This window comes from Ranitomeya variabilis, chromosome 4, assembly GCF_051348905.1.
Source record: "Ranitomeya variabilis isolate aRanVar5 chromosome 4, aRanVar5.hap1, whole genome shotgun sequence".
Lineage (NCBI taxonomy): Eukaryota > Metazoa > Chordata > Amphibia > Anura > Dendrobatidae > Ranitomeya > Ranitomeya variabilis.
In genome coordinates this window covers 496123197-496144542 of record NC_135235.1, presented here as the reverse complement: position 1 = coordinate 496144542, position 21346 = coordinate 496123197, and the positions used below count along the sequence as shown (strand labels likewise).

The window sequence follows — 21346 nt, the reverse complement described above, 5'->3', positions numbered from 1 at the left end:
GGGCGGCAAGTCGGGGTCCATCCACTCTCCATATCATGTAGGTAATAGCCCACTTTATTATATGTTTAATTCTCTGTTTGCACATCAGGCACTTTATATAATTCTGTTCCTTTTGTTCTGTAACCTGCGCAAAGCCATACGCTACCAGAACTAAAACCAGACATCTAATCAGACTGTATAAAACAAGACTGATGGTGTCAGTGAGTCGTCTTGGTTTATTGTGTTGTTCACAGTGAATGTATCAGGGGTATATAAATACACTGCTCAAAAAAATAAAGGGAACACTTAAACAACAGAATAAAACTCCAAGTAAATCAAACTTCTGTGAAATCAAACTGTCCACTTAGGAAGCAACACTGTTTGACAATCAATTTCACATGCTGTTATGCAAATGGAATAGACAACAGATGGAAATTATTGGCAATTAACAAGACACACTCAATAAAGGAGTGGTTCTGCAGGTGGGGACCACAGATCACATCTCAGTACCAATGCTTTCTGGCTGATGTTTTGGTCACTTTTGAATGTTGGTTGTGCTTTCACACTCGTGGTAGCATGAGACAGACTCTATAACCCACACAAGTGGCTCAGTGCAGCTCATCCAGGATGGCACATCAATGCGAGCTGTGGCAAGAAGGTTTGCTGTGTCTGTCAGCGTAGTGTCCAGAAACTGGCGGCGCTACAAGGAGACAGGCCAGTACACCAGGAGACGTAAATTGGGCCGCAGAAGGGCAACAACCCAGCAGCAGGACTGCTACCTCAGCCTTTGTGCAAGGAGGAACAGGAGGAGCACTGCCAGAGCCCTGCAAGATGACCTCCAGCAGGCCACAAATGTGCATGTGTCTGCACAAACGGTTAGAAACCGACTGCATGAGGATGGTCTGAGTGCCCGACATCCACAGATGTGGGTTGTGCTCACAGCCCAACACCGTGCAGGATGCTTGGCATTTCGAACAGAACACCAGGATTGGCAAATTCACCACTGGCACCATGTGCTCTTCACAGATGAAAGCAGGCTCACACTGAGCACGTGACAGACGTGACAGAGTCTGGAGACGCCGTGGAGAGCGACCTGCTGCCTGCAACATCTTTCAGCATGACCGGTTTGGCAGTGGGTCAGTAATGGTGTGGGGTGGCATCTCTTTGGAGGGCCGCACAGCCCTCCATGTGCTCGCCAGAGGTAGCATGACTGCCATTAGGTACCGAGATGAGATCCTCAGACCCCTTGTGAGACCATATGCTGGTGCGGTTGGCCCTGGCTTCCTCCTAATGCAGGACAATGCCAGACCTCATGTGGCTGGAGTGTGTCAGCAATTCCTGCAAGATGAAGGCATTGAAGCTATTGACTGGCCCGTCCGTTCCCCAGACCTGAATCCAATTGAACACATCTGGGACATCATGTCTCGCACCATCCACCAACGTCATGTTGCACCACAGACTGTCCAGGAGTTGGCGGATGCTTTAGTCCAGGTCTGGGAGGAGATCCCGCAGGAGACCATCCATCGCCTCATCAGGAGCATGCCCAGGCGTTGTACAGTACGGAGGTTATACAGTCACTTGGAGGCCACACACACAATACTGAGAATCATTTTGACTGGTTTGAAGGACATTACATTCCACTTTAATTTTGTGTGAGACTCCAAATCCAGGCCTCCATTGGTTAATAAATTAGATTAGATTGATGATTTTTGTGTGATTTTGTTGTCAGCACATTCAACTTTGTGCAGAACAAAGTATTCAATGAGAATATTTCATTCATTCAGATCTAGGAGGTGTTATATGAGTGTTCCCTTTATTTTTTTGAGCAGTGTTTATTTCATACGTTGGAATTGGAGGTGTATACACACCATACTCTCACTGTAAGTTCCCAATAATCGGCCTAGTAGTGGTAACAGCCTGTGGCCTCCTCCGTTGATCGTCGGTCAATTGCGTAATTGTCCGCACGATAGGGAGAACAGAGAGCTGTTCGCTCCAAAGATAACAGCAGATGCCTCTGCGCGACTTCCCAGGCTGAGATCCTTGACAGATATTAAGCACTGTACATTTTATATTATTTTTGTGTTAAAGCCGAAAACATTAATAGTTTGCCTTGTTGCCCTAAAGAACCTAAGTGTCTTCGTACAGACTAAGTGGTAGTTTGTGCATGTGACCTGTGTATGGCCTGCGAGCATTGAGTACATTGGGTGCATGACATTGGAAGTCATCTCCCTTTAGATAAATAGTGGCAGCATTGAAAGTCTTGGGAGTGTGGACTGGTTGGGCATACATTGTGTTCAATTTATAGCCTGAATGAGAGGTGACTGAGACGGAGGTGTAAAATGACGTGGACCCCATTTAGTCCCCCACCTCACGTCAAGGAGGAGACTGCATGAGGGCCTTACCGTGACATTGGCTATAAAATGTATATTCACGTCTACAAAAGTACTTTACAAGTCAACTTCCACATTATTAGGACCACTTTCCTGGCAACACAATAGAAGAATGCAAAAGAAGACTATTTGTAGGAATTCTGGATCAAATCATCCAAGACCCTTTGGAGGCACTCTTGTGGGGAGAGGACTCTAGGGAACTCAAAATGGGTATGTATGAAAGGGACCATCTCTTACTAGAATGGTGGGAGCTCAGGGCAGGATCAATGTATAAAAGATTAGGAATCAGAAATGGCCATTTTCTGCAGTCTAGTCAGCATGTAGTAAATCTATTTTGTAATATCTTTTCAGATCACAACCGAACACAAAAATGAGTACTTTACTTTTCAATAATTACCATCATCAAGCTCCAGTAAGTCACCCTCCACTTAATCATGGTATTTGCAAAAGGTTTAGGTAAGATGTAGTTAAAAAAAAAATTGTATGTAAACGTCAAAGGTTTAAGGTACCTTCACACTAAACGATATCGCTAGCGATCCGTGACGTTGCAGCGTCCTGGCTAGCGATATCGTTGAGTTTGACACGCAGCAGCGATCTGGATCCTGCTGTGATATCACTGGTCGTTGCTGAAAGTTCAGAACTTTATTTGGTCGTCAGATCGGCGTGTATCGTCGTGTTTGACAGCAAAAGCAACGATGCCAGCAATGTTTTACAATGGTAACCAGGGTAAATATCTGGTTACTAAGCGCAGGGCCGCGCTTAGTAACCCGATGTTTACCCTGGTTACCAGTGTAAAATGTAAAAAAAACCAAACAGTACATACTCACCTTCACGTCCCCTGCCGTCCGCTTCCCGCACTGACTGAGTGCCGGCCGTAAAGTAAAAGCAGAGCGCAGTGGTGACGTCACCGCTCTGCTGTTAGGGCCGGCGCTCAGTCAGTGCAGGAAGCGGACGCCGGAGGACGCGAATGTGAGTATGTAGTGTTTGTTTTTTTTACATTTTACACTGGTAACCAGGGCAAACATCGGGTTACTAAGCGCGGCCCTGCGCTTAGTAACCCGATGTTTACCCTGGTTACCCAGGGACCTCGGCATCGTTGGTCGCTGGAGAGCTGTCTGTGTGACAGCTCTCCAGCGACCAAACAGCAACGCTGCAGCGATCGGCATCGTTGTCTGTATCGCTGCAGCGTCGCTTAGTGTGAAGGTACCTTTAGCCATGTCTGTCAAACTCAACAAACAACGCTAGCTTTGTGCAACCTAATTGTATTTGATGGGAGTTAAACTGTGCAGTAAAGATGTGCCTAAGTTGAAGATATTAAAAAAAGGGAAAATTGGGCATGTCAGAGATTTTGGAAAGTCAAAAGATTTGGGAAGGTGAATGAGTCTACATATTACCTGTTTCTGTGTGATCTCTGGTTCCCAAAGTGTGGACAGGACAACATTTGATGCCTTTACCCGCTCCCTATTGGACATCTGGCTTGCCAATCTGTTCTTTGCAGCTTCTTCACTGACGCCATCTCGTTTTATTATACGGGAAATAGCCTAAAGTAGCCAAACACAGAGGAGATATCAGAGACTGGACAGTCAGGGGGTTTATTAATAGTTTATAGACTTTAACACAAGAATTTTAAGAAATTAATAATAAAACTGGATCAGACTATCTGGTTAGCTGGCCCACAACTGATGCATTGCTGGAGGGTAGGTTGGCATGAGTTACATGTACCATAATTACCCATTAACTAGTATTCTACAGACTGAAAACTTTCCGTCAGTTGAAAACAGAACAAAATCACTGCTTCTTTGGAGTGTTTCCTTATATACTTCATGAAACTGTTGTGTTCTGTTTCTTTGGTACAGGACACCATTTTCCTGCTACCTTAAACTCATTTTGGGCTGCCTGTGGGCCACACCACTAGGAGGCAATGTGTGTGGAGGTGAGGGGGAAAAGGGTCTAAGATAAGTACTGTAATCAGAACCCTTCTTATTGCGAAAGTTACTCTTACCTCTTGTTCTGGTATAATTACGGTCCACACCTCATGAACCATTTCATTCCACCCGGCCTCCAGAAGAACAGCAGCATCCATCACACAAACCGAAATACCTGGATTAAATTAACATGCTTAGTCTCAGTGTAACATAAGACCACCATGTATTTACAACTGAATCCCACGTCACCTATGTGACGTCAGCGCGAGTGCCGTGGGAAAATTTCCTACGGTGCTCACGCTGATGTCGGAAAGGTGAAGGGAGTTAATTGAATGTGAACTCGGCAGGACCTATTTGACGGCACCGTGAGCAGGAGAACTTTCTCACGCTCGCGGTGCCCTCAGACAGGGAATAGCAGTTCACAGGGAAACAATGGGCACAAGTTGCTCAGTCTCTCTGCTGGATGACAGGCTTTATGGTCGCATCATGCAACCATGGAGCCTGCCATCTAGATGTAGCAGAGCTAGACCCGTCAGGGGACAAATTAATTAGCAGCATCTCTGCGGAAAGGTGAGGAATATTGTTGTTTTTTAGTTTTAGCTCTTTTGCAGACGACAAGGGCATCAGAGGAATGGGCGAGGTCGTAAGCATGGTTTAATTAAGATTTATTAAAGGAGTGTGTCATTCTTTCAATTAAAGGACTTTATTCTGGGTGTGTGTTTTTTTATAATATCACTATGGGGTTAGTAATGGGGGCGTCTTATTGAAGCCTCTCCATTACTAACCTTGGGGCTTGATGTCACCTGACAATACAAAGGTGACATCAACCTCCCCCCACCATCACGCCACTTGCCACCGCTACAGGGGAAGTAGGAAGAGCAAGGCTAAGTGCCAGAATTGGCACATTTTAGAGATGCGCCTTTTTGGGGGCAGCCGAGAGCTGATATTTTTAGCCTGGGGGAGTGGGGGACCAGTATCCATGGCTCCTTCCTAGTTAATATCAGTCCGCAGCTGTCCGCAAAGCCTTTGCTGGTTATTAATTATAGGGGGACCCAACGTCATTTTTTTTGGGTGGTCCCCCATTTTAACCCCTTTCAGACATCAGGCGTAACGATGTCGGAAACTCTCCCTTTGATGTGTGCTCCGGCGGTGAGCCCACATCTTTACCGGCACGTTAGCTGTTTTGAACGGCTAACAGCTTCAGGAGGAATCACAATCCACATGCGGCTGTTAACCTATTAAATGCCGCTGTCAGACTGACAGCGGCATTTAACACGTGCCTCCAGCAAGCGCGCCGGAAATCCAGCCCACCGGCGCCCATGTCACATGACCCGCCGATGGGTTGGCATGACAACCAGAGGTCTCCAGCAGACCCCTATGGTTGTCACTGCCAGATTGCTATGAGCACCGCCTGGTGGTTGGTGCTCATAGCAAGTCAGCAATTCTGCTACATACAGGCGATCTGATCAGCGCCTGTATGTAGCAGAGGCGATCGGGCAGCTTCTAGTCTCCCATGGAAACTATTGAAGCATGCCAAAAGTGAAAAAAAAATAAAAAAAAAAAAAATATATAATTCAAAATAAAACAAAAAAAAAAAAAAAATCAAAAACATACACATATTTGGAATTAACCTGATCGCTAAATGGCGTAACGAGAAAAAAAGTAAAGACGCCAGAATTACGTTTTTTTGGTCCCGCAACATTCCATTATAATGCAATAACGGGCAATCAAAAGATCGCATCTGAACCAAAGTTGTATATTTAAAAAAGTCAGCTCGGCACGCAAAATAATAAGCCCTCACCCAACCCGAGAAATGGGGACACTACGGGCATCGGAAAATGGCGCAATTTTTATTTTTTTTCTAACAAAGTTTGGAATTTTTTTTCACTACTTAGACAAAAAAGAACGGTTAGGGCTGAAAACTGCCCCTTGAGAGAACTAAGGGCGAGACCTAAGTCCAAACCCGTTTGTAAAAATTTGAGGGTGGAAGGAATGGAAAATGCAAGAGGAGAACGACCCCGGTCGTTGCACCAGGAAAAGAAGATTTTCTAAATGCGATGATAAATGCGCATAGACGTAGGCTTTCTGGCGCTGATCATGGTAGAGATGACTTCCGGAGAGAAACCTGCCTGGTTTGGAACCCAGGACTCAACGGCCATGCCGTCAAACACAGGGCCTCGGAGTTCTCGTGGTAAACGGGGCCCTGTGAAAGGAGGTCTGCGCGATTCTGTAATTGCCAGTGAACATCAGCGACTAGTTGAACTAGTTCCGCGTACCACGCCCGGCGTGCCAATCTGGCGCAATCAGGATTACCGGTACTCCCTCCGCTCTGATCTTCCTGATGACTCTCGGCAGTAAGGGAGTGGGGGAAATATGTACGGAAGCCGAAAATGACGCCACTGAAGTACAAGTGCATCTGCCCCGATTGCTGCTGGATCGTGGGACTGAGCTATGAAGTCGGGAACCTTGGAATTTAGCCGTAAGGCCATCAAATCCCCGTCAGGGGAGCTCCAACGACAGCAGATCTGGTGGAAAATCTCCGGATGAAGAGACCACTCCCCGGAGTCGAGGCCTTGACGACTGAGGAAATCTTCCTCCCAAATTGTCCACTCCCGGGATGTGAACCGCAGAAGTCATTGAGCGGTTTTCCTCGGCCCAACAGAGAATGTCGTTCATGGCTGCCATGCTGTAGGTTCCCCCTTGCCGGTTGATGTATGTCACTGCAGTGGCATGGTCTGACTGCATCCTGATGGGACGACTCGCCAGGAAGGGATAGAATTGGAGAAGAGCTAACCTGATTGCCCGAATTTCTAAGATGTTAGTCAGAAGGCGTGATTCCTGAAGTGACCGGCGGCCCTGAGCAGTGTGATGTAAGAACACCGCTCCCCAGCCTAGAAGACTGGCATCTGTCACAACTAGCCAATGTACTGGAAGAAAAGACTTCCCTTGATTCAGGGAGGACTTTAATGTCCGCCACCTGAGAAACTGTCTGACTCGCTGGGGAAAGAAGAACCTATGGGCGAGGAAGAGCGGGTTCCTGTCCCCAACGGCCAGGAGGGCATGCTGTAAGGGACGGAGGTGTATTTGGGCAAATGGAACCTCCTCCAAGGCTGCTACCATCCTGCCGAGGAGTTCCATACTGAAAACGCAGAGAGTGAGTATGCGATTGGAAGAGCTTCTGAGCTTCCCGCTGTAAGGCTGAGATCTTTTCCAGGGGAAGAAGCACCAACCCCTGGGACGAGTCCAGTATCAATCTTAGAGAGGAAATTCGCTGAGCCGGTACTGGGGAAGATTTTTATTTTTTTTTTAAAGTTTATCTTCCAACCCAGACGAGAAAGAGTATCTATTGTGATGTTCATGGCCTCCTTGCAGGTGCGGAAAGAGGGGCCTTTGATGAGGATATCGTCAAGATAAGGTAGCACTACCACTCCTCGGGAGTGGAGTATGGCCACTGCAGCTGCCATGACCTTTGTGAGTACCCTGGGGGCGATGGCAAGGCCGAAGAGCAGAGCTGTTGTTCCTGAACTGCGAAGAAAAGAAAACCTTTAGTGGGAAGGTAAAATAGAAATGTAGAAGTATGCGTCCTGGATGTCTATAGATGCCAGAAACTCGCCTTTTCCCAAGGAGGCGATGAGAGAACGAAGTGATTCCATCTGGAACCGTGGCATCCTGACGAACGTGTTCAGCAGTTTTAGGTCCAGTATGGGCCATACTGTAGTGTCCTTCTTTGGAACCATGAAGAGCTTTGAATAAAAAACCTTGAAACCGTTCGCTTTGAGGGACCGGAATAATAAGTCCGTCTTTACTCAGAGAGCATATAGCTTGGAAGAACTCTGAAGCTTTTGCCCTGGGAGAACACCAAGTCGCAGATCCACTCGTCGTGAATGTCCGAGAGCCACGCAGAACTGAAGGAAAGCAGGCGGCCACCTACTTTGAGGGTGTCCCTCGGATACCACAAGGAGTCATTGTGTGGAAGATCTGCACATTCTGGAGCCTCTGGGTCCCGACTGCCTAGGCCTGCCCTTCCATCAAGGGAAAGGGGTATCAGATGTCTGGAAACCTCTGTCTGCACGTTGTGCCCAGCCGGAACCGGGAGATGTGGAAGTAGAGGACCAGTTGGAGTTGTAACGAAAAAAAAAATAAATAAAATAAAATATCGGGACCGAGCCTGTGGTTGTGGAAGAAATTTACTCTCCCCTCCAGTGGCGTCGGAAATCAATTGGTTGAGCTTTTCGCCAAAAAAGGCGACCGCTCTAATATGGTAGAGAAGTCAATGACTTTTTGGAAGCAGAATCCGCACGCCAGTCCCTGAGCCATAAGGACCTCTGGATGGTGATGGCGTTTGCTGCTGCTTGAGAAGCGCAGTTAGCGGCATCCAGGGACGCGGTTACTATGACGTCTCCAACTCTGGCTATCTGAGTAGCGAGGCCCGCTATCCCGAGGGATAGATTGGTATCCAGCACCGCTGAAGACAAGACCTCAGCCCAGTGGGTCATAGCCTTAGCCACCCACGTAGCGGCAAAAGATTGGAAGAGTGCGGCTACTGAGGCCTCAAAGGCTGACCGCGCCATATTGCCAATCTGATGATCGTTTGGGTCTTTTAATAGAGGCGCCCTCCGAGGAGGATAAAACAGATTTATTAGCCAGGTGCGATCGGGGGAGACTGCGACCAATCTTTTCTTGGATCCTGGGCAAAGGAATATTTTGACTCCATGGGTTTGCCCTGTGAAACGTTTATCTGGATGGATCTTGCGAGAATCAACGGTTTCCTTAAATTCAGGAGTGTGGCGAACATTCTGTGAGCTCGCTTGGTCCTCTTAAAGGACACGGCATGATCCATTTTAGATAAAGGTTCCTCCTCAAGCTTCAAAGCCTTATTCACTGACTCAATGAGAGAGTTGAGAGTCTCCTGATCATGATGAAATTCCTGATCTAGGGACGTATCAGAATCGTCCTCTGAAACAGGTTCTCTACTAGCCCCAATGGAAGGGGAGCGAGAAATGGAGCTCTCAGAACCCGAATCCCGGTGATGGTCTGAGGATATGGCATGAGTCCTGTTCCTGGAAGAGCGAGAGCTCCTTGGCAAGGTACGACCCCTGAAGTACAAGAGGTACTGATCATCGGAAGCGTCGTCTGAAATAGTGCCCTGGTTAGAGGGGGGGTCTCGGAACGATTCTAACGCTTTTGCCAGGGATGCCATAGACCGGGTAAGGGAGGTAGCCCACTTAGGGGGACTAGGCTCACAGGGTTCGGTATCAGTAACAGGTGGTTCCTGAGCAGTCACCGGTTCACAAGCTGTGCATAATGCAGTATTGTGACCGCGGGATAGTGACACCTTACGAGCGGTACATGCCGCAAAAAACATAGTGTGGGTTTTCCCAGACTTTTTGAGGCTTTGATTGAGGCATAGCATAGCCTCAAGGAGAGCGCTTACTAACAGGGGAAGGGTTAAGCTATGTTTCTGGAGCTTACCCATGGTCCTGTGTCTTGAGTCCCCAGGGGAGGTCCGCAGTGTAATGCCACGGGAGTTATGCACAGGAATCGCTAGTCCTGAAGGCTGTGATTGAAAAGGCTGGAGCAGTGCTGCAGCATCAGCCCTGTGGGTGTACCAAGATGGCTACCGAGATCAGGAAGTGAGAGTGTCTCTCAGGGAACGAGAAGCGCCAGAAAGAGTGGGCGGCGGTAACTGCCGGTGGGCGTGGCCAAAACTCCAGCCTGTATGAAGGGGAAAAGCCGGGGGCTAAATTTTAAACCTGCGGTTGCGGCCTGCGGCGCCGCGACCGCTATTAGCGCCATTCTTAAGCCACACTCTCTGAAGGAATTGCCGCACTGCAGACCACCCACGGACCCGGGCTTTAAGGTGCGGACCTCCCATACCCCTGGGACCAGGACCCCCCAAGCGCCTCGGCCCCCCGCAGTGTACTCACGGTAGATGCGGTGGGCCGGTGCTCAATCCACCGTCGCAATAGTCAGGGAGGGGGTGGAGAGCTTCTGCCGCCATGCGTCATCCGCTATATCAGTGGTGATGCAGAGGGGGGCTGCACGGACGCCATACATAATATGTCCGGCTGTGCACCTGGCTCCAGGAGAGGCAGATAGAGGGCTACTCCATGTGGTCGCCTGCTATGGAGGGGGGAGATCGGAACGCGAAGGAACCGTCGCCCGCAAGGTGAGCTCAGGGCTGGCATCCAACGTTGCAGGAAAGAATATGGGAGGGACGCTCCACGTACTTGCCTGTTGATGGTTCGGGGGAGATCGGAACCTAGAAAGGGTCCGTCGCCCCATTCGCTCCGCTAAGGAAAAAATAGAATAAAAAGTAAAAATTTAAATAAAAGCGGTGGGGTCTGAAACAGATCCAAGTGCCTCCTACAGACACTAAGCAAGAACTGGTTCACTTGGAGCCAGCAGGAGGGTGTATACTGCAGGGGAGGAGCTATTCTTTCTGTATTACTTAGTGTCCTCCTATGGGCAGCAGCATAACACCCATGGTCCTGTGTCCCCCAATGAGGCGTGGGAGAAAAATTGATGGACAGAAACTTATTTAACATCAGAGCGGGTGATCAGTCTAAAAAAGTGATGGCCAATCTTTATATATTGTTAACCTGGCCAACACCCTGCCTCCCTGCTGTTTTGAAGAGCAGCGGCTTCATTACTTACCAGGGTCAGTACTGTACTATTAGAAGCAGATGTGCTTGGCACTGAGGCTTTGTTCCTAGATTTGAATGAAACAAACCTGCAATACCCAGCACAGTGGTTACTAAATGTAAAGTGAGATGGTGCAAACAGCAGCCTAAAAAATGAAGGGGGACTCTGCACTTCTGGAAAAAAGCTTGTTAAAAAGCTGAATCAGTGAGGGCGAGAAAAGCTAGAAGCCAACAGGTTGATATTGATGGTCTTGCCATCAACCCCCCCATTCCCCCCCCCCCCCCCCTTAAAAACCTGGATAACCTTCTAAGCTATTCTGCAAAATAGAACCCAGATAGAACCTTCTGTAAAAAAATAAAAGTCACTGTGGTCATAGAGAGCCTGATACCTGAAATCTTACAGGTTAGCCCTTGATTTGTATTTGTGGCTAGGAAATCATTTTCAGAATGTAGCAGCTGATAAAGATCCCAATTCTATATAGACTTCAATGAATCCGGAGTTACCTTCAGCAGCAGCTTCCTCCACAGCCTCTTTAGCAAGACTCGCTATTGCTGGCCACACAATGTCTGTCAGACGCTTCAATTGGTCCTAAATTAAATGAAAAAAAAGTGTTTAATTAAAGGGTACCTTCTATTTTTATTTATTTTTTCCATACTTAAACATGCTGCAGATTATTGGGGTCAGGGCCTCAGGCTCCAACCTATTGCTCAAAATGATGTTCTGATGTTCTCACTTCTGCATGCAGCTGTTCTGAGTTCTTGTAGAAGCGCACACACAGAGCGATGTACGAGTTCAATAGAAAATCTATAGTCCCGCTTCATCAAGACCGACATTTTGCACAGCAGTCATGGTGAAGGCGAGGAGACTCCTAATTAATTTGGCACAACTTTCAACTGCCATGCACCACTGTAGGAAATGTACTCAGCTCAGGGACTGATGCAATTTATGCCACCTCCAGAATAAATTTGTGGGTCACGCTCAACCACCTACCTCCACAAGAAGGTCTGAGGAATTTTCGAAAATTTGACAAACCTGGCATAAAAAATCGTCTACGAGCTGAGTAAAAATTCTGTGACATTTTAAACAGCTTCACACCACAATCTGATGAAACGGTTTGCTGAACTAGGGCTTATGAGCTTACAGTGGCTTGCTAAAGTTTTCAACCCCCACTGCCCTCTGGCCTTTTTCGTGTTTTGCTAATTCATAACCTGGAATTTCACAGCTGATTAGCTGCTTCGGAACACGGATACCTGAGCGCTCCTGTTTGATGGGCTCTCAATGCATGTGACTGTCACACAGCAGCGACACATGCAGCTGCGGAGTCGGACAACTGATTATCGGGAGCGCTCCAGGTATCCGGGTTCCCGATGCAGCTATTTGGGAAGTGCTCTAGCTATTCGGATAGGCACTTATCCGAAGCTATTCGATCAACCCTAGTGATCATGTGAAATAATGATATTCTACAGAACTTTCTTTCACCTTATTCCCAAACACTTTGCTGGCAATAGCTCTTCTGTCTATGGTCCCATCTTCACAGAGGATATCTGGTGATAAGAAATAAAGTCATGGAATAAATCACAGAATTCATGGACAACATTAAAATAAAATACATTACAGCTGCTATCACATCAATAAGTAGTGACAGCAACTACAATCAAAGTAACCAATAAAACACGGAAAGCTTCTGTCTGCAGACTTATTTATTCAAGAAGTTTTCTGTTTTCTGAAACCCCAGATCCTTGGTTGCAATGCGTTTTAAAAACAGACAAATCGTTCTTTACTTACCTTCCATAGGTCTAGCGCAGAGTCTCGGCCATTGCAGCCATCCTAGGTGCTCAGGGTCTCCGTCTAGCAGAGCTGCTGAGCTCAGTTATTGTCTGCAGTTTGTTGATGTGATGTCAGTGCTGAAGACAATAACAGCCACCAGGAGCAGCGTTGGAGACTCAACTCTGGACCCAAGAAGGGTGAGTAAAGTAAGGTTGTTTTTTTTTGTTTTTTTTTAAACAAACTGCAGCCAAGGGACAGGGATTTTCTGAAACTTGAAGACCCCCTTTAATATTATACAATATACCTGTGCCAAACTCATCAATAACTAGCTGGTAGGCCGGTCCTTCAGGCTTGTAACTCTGGTGTCCTAACTTATCACAGTCTATTAGAGCAGCTCCCAGTTTCTCCAGTCTCTGTGCAATAGAGGACTTTCCACTGCCGCTGCCTCCCGTTAGACCAATGACATACGGCCGGGAAGGGATGCTGGGGTTCACCTGTAGAAAGAGATTCCTTTTTATATATGTGAATAAAATTGTAATTTAATTACACAACTCCGAAATCCATTATTGGATACTCATGATTTCTGATGCCCCCCAACTCTTTTGCTCGAATGAAGTAGCCTTCAAGATAGAAGAGTATGGGCTTGAACAGAATTACAGAATAAATGCATTACACAATGTTAGATGTAATGGGCCTTCGCTGAAAAACTATTAGCCGACAGCCAAAAAGTTGATTTTTCCAAATATGTTGCAAAAGTGACACCAAGCTCCGTAAAGGGTATTCACATGATATTTAGTGCTGGTGGACTCCAAATAACGTCTGTGACAAGGCCCTTTTGCTTTGTGTACATCTACTGTATACGCCGCAGTTATTTCAAACGGCCGGGAATTAACATCCATCTCCTCTCTTCATACAGGTACAATCTCTGCTTCCTGTCAACTGCTGCCTATCACCCTGCAACAATTCCTTTAACCCCTTCATGACCCAGCCTATTTTGGCCTTAAAGGGCCACTGTCACCCCCCCCCCCCCAACTGTTATAAACTAAAAGAGCCACCTTGTGCAGCAGTAATGCTGCAGTCTAACAAGGTGGCTCTTTTAGTTTTTGATTAAGTTATTACCTCAATAAAGCGTTTTAAAAATTGGCCACAAAGACCAGATATTGTACCGGGAGGCGGTCCGAATCGTCCTCTATGAATCTCCCAACTGCTGTCACTCTTCTCTTCAGGGGCGATGGTCGCCGCCCCCTTCGCGCTGTTGCTTCTTAAATCCGGCGCCTGCGCTGTGCGTGCCTGCCTGGGGCCCGCACTGTGTTATTCATTATGCACAGTGCGGGGCTGGGGTTCCTGGGCATGCGCACTGCGCTTGTCAGATTCTCCCCCGGTCCCCCGCCTTCCAGCATTGCCGGAATATACAGGTTTCATTGCCGACGTTTTGAACAGCCACAAAGAACAACGCTGGAAGGCGGGGGACCGGGGGAGCATCTGACAAGCGCAGTGCGCATGCCCAGGAACCCCAGCCCCGCACTGTGCATAATGAATAACAGTGCGGGGCGGGGATTCAGTAACAGGGCGGCCACACTGCCCGTACCTGCGCAGTCAGGCACCCTGCGTCTGAGCTGTGACTGACAATGAAGACTGCGCCTGCCCCAGGCAGGCACGCACAGCGCAGGCGCCGGATTTAAGAAGCAACAGCGCGAAGGGGGCGGCGACCATCACCCCTGAAGAGAAGAGTGACGGCAGTTGGGATATTCATAGAAGACGATTCGGACCGCCTCCCGGTACAATATCTGGTCTTTGTGGCCAATTTTTAAAACGCTTTATTGAGGTAATAACTTAATCAAAAACTAAAAGAGCCACCTTATTGGACTGCAGCATTACTGCTGCACAAGGTGGCTCTTTTAGTTTATAACAGTTGGGGGGGGGGGGGGTGACAGTGGCCCTTTAATGACCTTGCCGTTTTTTGCAATTCTGACCAGTGTCCCTTTACGAGGTAATAACTCAGGAACGCTTCAACGGATCCTAGCGATTCTGAGATTGTTTTTTCGTGACATATTGGGCTTCGTGTTAGTGGTAAATTTAGGTCAATAATTTCTGAGTTTATTTGTGAAAAAAACGGAAATTTGGAGAAAATTTTGAAAATTTCGCAATTTTCACATTTTGAATTTTTATTCTGTTAAACCAGAGAGTTATGTGACACAAAATAGTTAATAAATAACGTTTCCCACATGTCTACTTTACATCACCACAATTTTGGAAACAAATTTTTTTTTTGCTAGGAAGTTATAAGGGTTAAAATTTGACCAGTGATTTCTCATTTTTACAACAAAATTTACAAAACCATTTTTAGGGACCACCTCACATTTGAAGTCATTTTGAGGGTTCTATATGGCTGAAAATACCCAAAAGTGACACCATTCTAAAAACTGCACCCCTCAAGGTGCTCAAAACCACATTCAAGAAGTTTTTTAACCCTTCAGGTGTTTCACAGCAGCAGAAGCAACATGGAAGTAAAAAATGAACATTTAACTTTTTAGTCACAAAAATGATCTTTTAGCAACAATTTTTTTATTTTCCCAAGGGTAAAAGGAGAAACTGGACCACGGACGTTGTTGTCCAATTTGTCCTGAGTACGCTGATACCTCATATGTGGGGGTAAACCACTGTTTGGGCGCACGGCAGGGCTCGGAAGGGAAGGAGCGCCATTTGACTTTTTGAATGAAAAATTGGCTCCAATCTTTAGCGGACACCATGTCGCGTTTGGAGAGCCCCCGTGTGCCTAAACATTGGAGCTTCCCCACAAGTGACCCCATTTTGGAAACTAGACCCCCCAAGGAACTTATCTAGATATGTGGTGAGCACTTTGAACCCCCAAGTGCTTCACAGAAGTTTACAACGCAGAGCCGTGAAAATAAAAAATCATTTTTCTTTCCTTAAAAATGATGTTTTAGCAAGCAATTTTTTTTTTCACAAGTGTAACAGGAGAAATTGGACCCCAATAGTTGTTGCCCAGTTTGTCCTGAGTACACTGATACCCCATATGTGGGGGTAAACCACTGTTGGGAAGGGAGGTAGTGACGTTTTGAAATGCAGGCTTTGATGGAGTGTTCTGCGTGCGTCACATTCCATTTGCAGAGCCCCTGATGTGCCTAAACAGTAGAAACCCCCACAAGTGACCCCATTTTGGAAACTAGACCCCCCAAGGAACTTACCTAGATGTATAGTGAGCACTTTGAACCCCCAAGTGCTTCACAGAAGTTTATAACGCAGAGCCGTGAAAATAAAAAATCATTTTTCATTCCTCTAAAATTATGTTTTAGCAAGCAATGTTTTATTTTCGCATGGGTAACAGGAGGAATTGGACCCCAATAGTTGTTGTCCAGTTTGTCCTGAGTATGCTGGTACCCCATATGTGGGGGTAAACCACTGTTTGGGCACACGTCGGGGCTCGGAAGGGAGGGAGCACCATTTGACTTTTTGAACGCAAGATTGGCTGGAATCAATGGTGGCGCCACGTTGCGTTTGGAGACCCCTGATGTGCCTAAACAGTGGAAAACCCTCAATTCTAACTCCAACACTAACCCCAACACACCCCTAACCCTAATCCCAACCCTAACCCCAACACACCCCTAACCCTAATCCCAACTCTAGCCATAACCCTAATCACAACCCAACACACCCCTAACCACAACCCTAACCCTAATCCCAACCCTAACCTTAATCCCAACCCCAACTTTAACCCCAACACACCCCTAACCCTAACCACAAGCCTATTCTTAATCCTATTTCCAACCCTAGCCCTAATTCCAACCCGAACTCTAATTCCAACCCTAACCCTAAGGCTATGTGCCCACGTTGCGGATTCGTGTGAGATTTTTCCGCACCATTTTTGAAAAATCCGCAGGTAAAAGGCACTGCGTTTTACCTGCGGATTTACCGCGGATTTCCAGTGTTTTTTATGCGGATTTCACCTGCGGATTCCTATTGAGGAACAGCTGTAAAACGCTGCGAAATCCGCACAAAGAATTGACATACTGCGGAAAATACAGCGCAGCATATCCGCGCGGTATTTTCCGCACCATGGGCACAGCGGATTTGGTTTTCCATAGGTTTACATGGTACTGTAAATTGAAGAAATTGACACCTCACTCCTCTTCATGTGTATAAGAATTCCGGTGCCTGAGACAAGGGTCACCACTCCCTTCTCATATAATATAAAAAAGAATGTCCCGGCACTCAAAATAGTACTATTTAGACAAAAGTAATTTTGTTGAAGAAGCACGTTCCAGAAATTCGTTGTAACGTTTCGGTCTTTACATTGACCTTCGTCAGACTGGAGTACATAAACAGAACAAAGAACAAATTAAATATTTACAAAGTATGTACAAATTATAATCCACGTACATTAATTACCAGATAATGCATAATCCATGATACTGTAGATACACATCATTTTAGAACAGAAAAATTATTTTATTAAAGAAAAAAAATGAAACAGAAAAATATTATTGTGCTAGTCTAATAACAATATGGCGACTGATGGGTGACTAGCTGCAGCAAAATTCCACATAGGACTGATATATATGTAAGAATCTCTTAATAGTGGGTCCATACAAGATAATCTGGTCACATAGTTAATATGTCCTCATTAGAAAGAGTGATAATAAGTGAAAGAGATGTCTCCTAGTATAAAAAAATTATAAAAAAAAACCAAGTAAAAGCAGAAACCAAGGAAGAAAAAAAGTAAAAGAACAAAGAAAAATAAAGGAAATAAAAATAGGCTGGTTATCTTACCAAGGAACTATAAAGCGTATGTGCTCATATGTGAAGTCCTATGAGTTGCTGTGGGCAAGGAGAGGCCATCCATGTTAAAGTCCTAAAGGTGAGACACCAGACAAATGGTAGTATATCGAGAAGCCCTCATGAGTAATCAGAACGCTGAATATCAGTGGATACAAAATCCCTGGTGTATAAGTGAAGATTCTTACCAGTAATGGACATAGTAGTGGGATCCGACGCTTCCGCGTGTAAGGTGCATCCCACTACTATGTCCATTACTGGTAAGAATCTTCACTTATACACCAGGGATTTTGTATCCACTGATATTCAGCGTTCTGATTACTCATGAGGGCTTCTCGATATACTACCATTTGTCTGGTGTCTCACCTTTAGGACTTTAACATGGATGGCCTCTCCTTGCCCATAGCAACTCATAGGACTTCACATATGAGCACATACGCTTTATAGTTCCTTGGTAAGATAACCAGCCTATTTTTATTTCCTTTATTTTTCTTTGTTCTTTTACTTTTTTTCTTCCTTGGTTTCTGCTTTTACTTGTTTTTTTTTGATAATTTTTTTATACTAGGAGACATCTCTTTCACTTAATATGTCCTCATTAGAAAGAGTGATAATAACTATGTGACCAGATTATCTTGTATGGACCCACTATTAAGAGATTCTTACATATATATCAGTCCTATGTGGAATTTTGCTGCAGCTAGTCACCCATCAGTCGCCATATTGTTATTAGACTAGCACAATAATATTTTTCTGTTTCATTTTTTTCTTTAATAAAATAATTTTTCTGTTCTAAAATGATGTGTATCTACAGTATCATGGATTATGCATTATCTGGTAATTAATGTACGTGGATTATAATTTGTACATACTTTGTAAATATTTAATTTGTTCTTTGTTCTGTTTATGTACTCCAGTCTGACGAAGGTCAATGTAAAGACCGAAACGTTACAACGAATTTCTGGAACGTGTTTCTTCAATAAAATTACTTTTGTCTAAATAGTACTATTTTGAGTGCCGGGACATTCTTTTTTATATTATATGAGAAGGGAGTGGTGACCCTTGTCTCAGGCACCGGAATTCTTATACACATGAAGAGGAGTGACGTGTCAATTTCTTCAATTTAAGCACGACCTATATTTCACGGGCACCCTCCGAGAAAAAGTCCGATTATTCTTATTTTTCCAATTTTCATTTTTTTCTATTTTTTATTGGTCTAGTTTTTTCTGTGGATAAAATACGAGATGTCCACCACGGGCTTCTCTTATAATGAAACAGAGATAGCCGAAATTGTTGCACAAGTGACGACGTCTGGTGACTTTCTGCAAATTTCTGGAAGTGAATTTAAATCACGTGATTTGGAACGAGAGACCCGACATCTGGTAGGCTTAGAATTGCACAGTATCACTATTGCCGAATACATCAAGACCCACAGGATTCCACGGGGTCTTCGAGTTTCTCTGAGACCAACCCTTTTTCAGGATAATCCAGATTTCTGCCAGAAATTTGAGTCAATTTTAAATAAGTGTTCTCTAGATCTTATGGCACTGACTTTGGATAACCTAAACAAAGAGGTAAAGAACTGCCAAGAAAAGGTATCAACCATTGAGACTCAACTAAAAGACTCCTTGTCTAAGGAAGAATTCGAAGTAATTAAATCTCGTACCAAGGAGAATATAGATATCTTCAAAAAGGACACAGAGAAACGAAAGAGGCAGAAATTTATACGGGACACACAGGACTATTTACAAAAACGAGTGTATAGATGGCAAGGCTCCTCCTCCCGTCGAAGTTATCGCTCCTACAGGAACATAGATGGAACCTCAGCGTCCAGCTCCGACAGCGAACGTCCAGATTTTGCTCGACCTTCTTCTTCTTCTTTTTTAGGCTCCAGCAGGAGAACTTACCCAAGAAAAGGACGAGGAGGGGGGGGTCAATGCCGTCGAGACCAATCGACAAGGGATGCACACCAGATCCCACGTAATTCTAACCTAGTAGTCAATATCTCGTCTAAATGTCTAAGTAATTCTCAGATAAATCTGTTACAAAGAGGCCTCTCGTTCTGTCCAACTTATCGTTTTGACACTTTCCAACTGGAAGTAGACTTGCAGAGGTTCTACAGGATTTTGCGTCTTAAGGCATTTTTTAGGAATACTGAGAATATGACATTTCCTACTATACGTCCAACACCAATTAACTTAACTGACTTAGGTCTGAAAGTACGTAGTACTTTTTCTCCACCTAAAAAGTCATCCTATTGAGACTTTGTTGCACTCATTGATAGGGAGATATCTGATTACACCAAGCAAATAGCTAGAGGGGACTTTAGGGTACCGTCACACAGTGCCATTTTGATCGCTACGACGGTACGATTCGTGACGTTCTAGCGATATCCATACGATATTGCAGTGTCTGACACGCAGCAGCGATCAGGGACCCTGCTGAGAATCGTACGTCGTAGCAGATCGTATGGAACTTTCTTTCGTCGCTTGATCACCCGCTGACATCGCTGGATCGTTGTGTGTGACAGCGATCCAGCGATGTGTTCGCTTGTAACCAGGGTAAACATCGGGTAACTAAGCGCAGGGCCGCGCTTAGTAACCCGATGTTTACCGTGGTTACCAGCGTAAACGTAAAAAAAACAAACAGTACATACTCACATTCCGGTGTCTGTCCTCCGGCGTCTCAGCTTCTCTGCACTGTGAGCGCCGGCAAGCCGGAAAGCGAGCACAGCGGTGACGCGGTGACGTCACCGCTGTGCTTTCCGGCTATGGCGCTTACACAGTGGAGAGAAGCCGAACGCCGGGGGACAGACACCGGAATGTAAGTATGTACTGTTTGGTTTTTTTTACGTTTACGCTGATAACCAGGGTAAACATCGGGTTACTAAGCGCGGCCCTGCGCTTAGTAACCCGATGTTTACCCTGGTTACCCGGGGACTTCGGCATCGCTCCAGCGCCGTGATTGCAACGTGTGACCGCAGTCTACGACGCTGGAGCGATAATCATACGATGCTACGACGTCACGAATCGTGCCGTCGTAGCGATGTAAATGGTACTGTGTGACGGTACCCTTAGTTTACGACCCAATCTTAAACTGGTCGATCAAACAGCGTTAAGGGCATTGATCGAGGATAAAGAGATAGTGATTAAACCTGCTGACAAAGGGGGGGCCATTGTGGTCATGGATTTTTCATCATACAAGGAAGAGATTCTTTCCCAACTAACTAATTCAGAGATCTATCAACCTTTACCAAATAACCCCACCTTTGCCATTCAGCAACAAATTGCGGTAACACTAGATAGAGCATTACAAGCACAAATTATAGATATAAAAACAAAGGAGTATTTGACAAAAAGCTATCCATTAATCCCTATTTTCTATATTTTACCAAAAATACACAAAAGACTCGATAAACCTCCAGGAAGACCCATTGTGGCTTCCACAGACTCGGTCCTTTCCCCCCTGTCAATCCTACTGGAAAGGATTTTAACACCCCTCATTAAAAATACTCCCTCATTTTTGCTAGATATGGGTTCTTTTTTGCAGCTTATTCAAAATTTTGGTACATTACCGCAGGATACCTGTCATGATCTCCATGGCCAGAGAACTAGCATAAGCCTCTATAGGAACAAGCTCTTGGAAGATGTAACTGTACTGACCATGAACTAAACCTACCGCATCATCTAGAAGTAGCCAGGTAGCATGTCCTACTTTTTATCCCTATATGCCCAGCGCCGGCCGGAGAACTAAATAATGCTAGCAGAGGGAAATATAAGACCTGACTCACCTCTAGAGAAATGCCCAAAAGGAGACAGAAGCCCCCCACATATATTGGCGGTGATA

General features: G+C 45.6%; 1 protein-coding gene across 1 annotated transcript in view; it reads right to left on the bottom strand.

The window, feature by feature from the left end:
* Positions 1–21346, bottom strand: part of COASY (Coenzyme A synthase) — a 44574-nt gene that overhangs the window by 4008 nt on the left and 19220 nt on the right. The window contains exons 5-9 of the mRNA XM_077251986.1: positions 13011–13200; positions 12419–12483; positions 11443–11527; positions 4372–4469; positions 3764–3910 (exon numbers count right to left, since the gene is read on the bottom strand). Of these exons, the coding sequence (XP_077108101.1) occupies positions 3764–3910; positions 4372–4469; positions 11443–11527; positions 12419–12483; positions 13011–13200 (585 nt within the window). The remainder of the gene's footprint in view (positions 1–3763; positions 3911–4371; positions 4470–11442; positions 11528–12418; positions 12484–13010; positions 13201–21346) is intronic.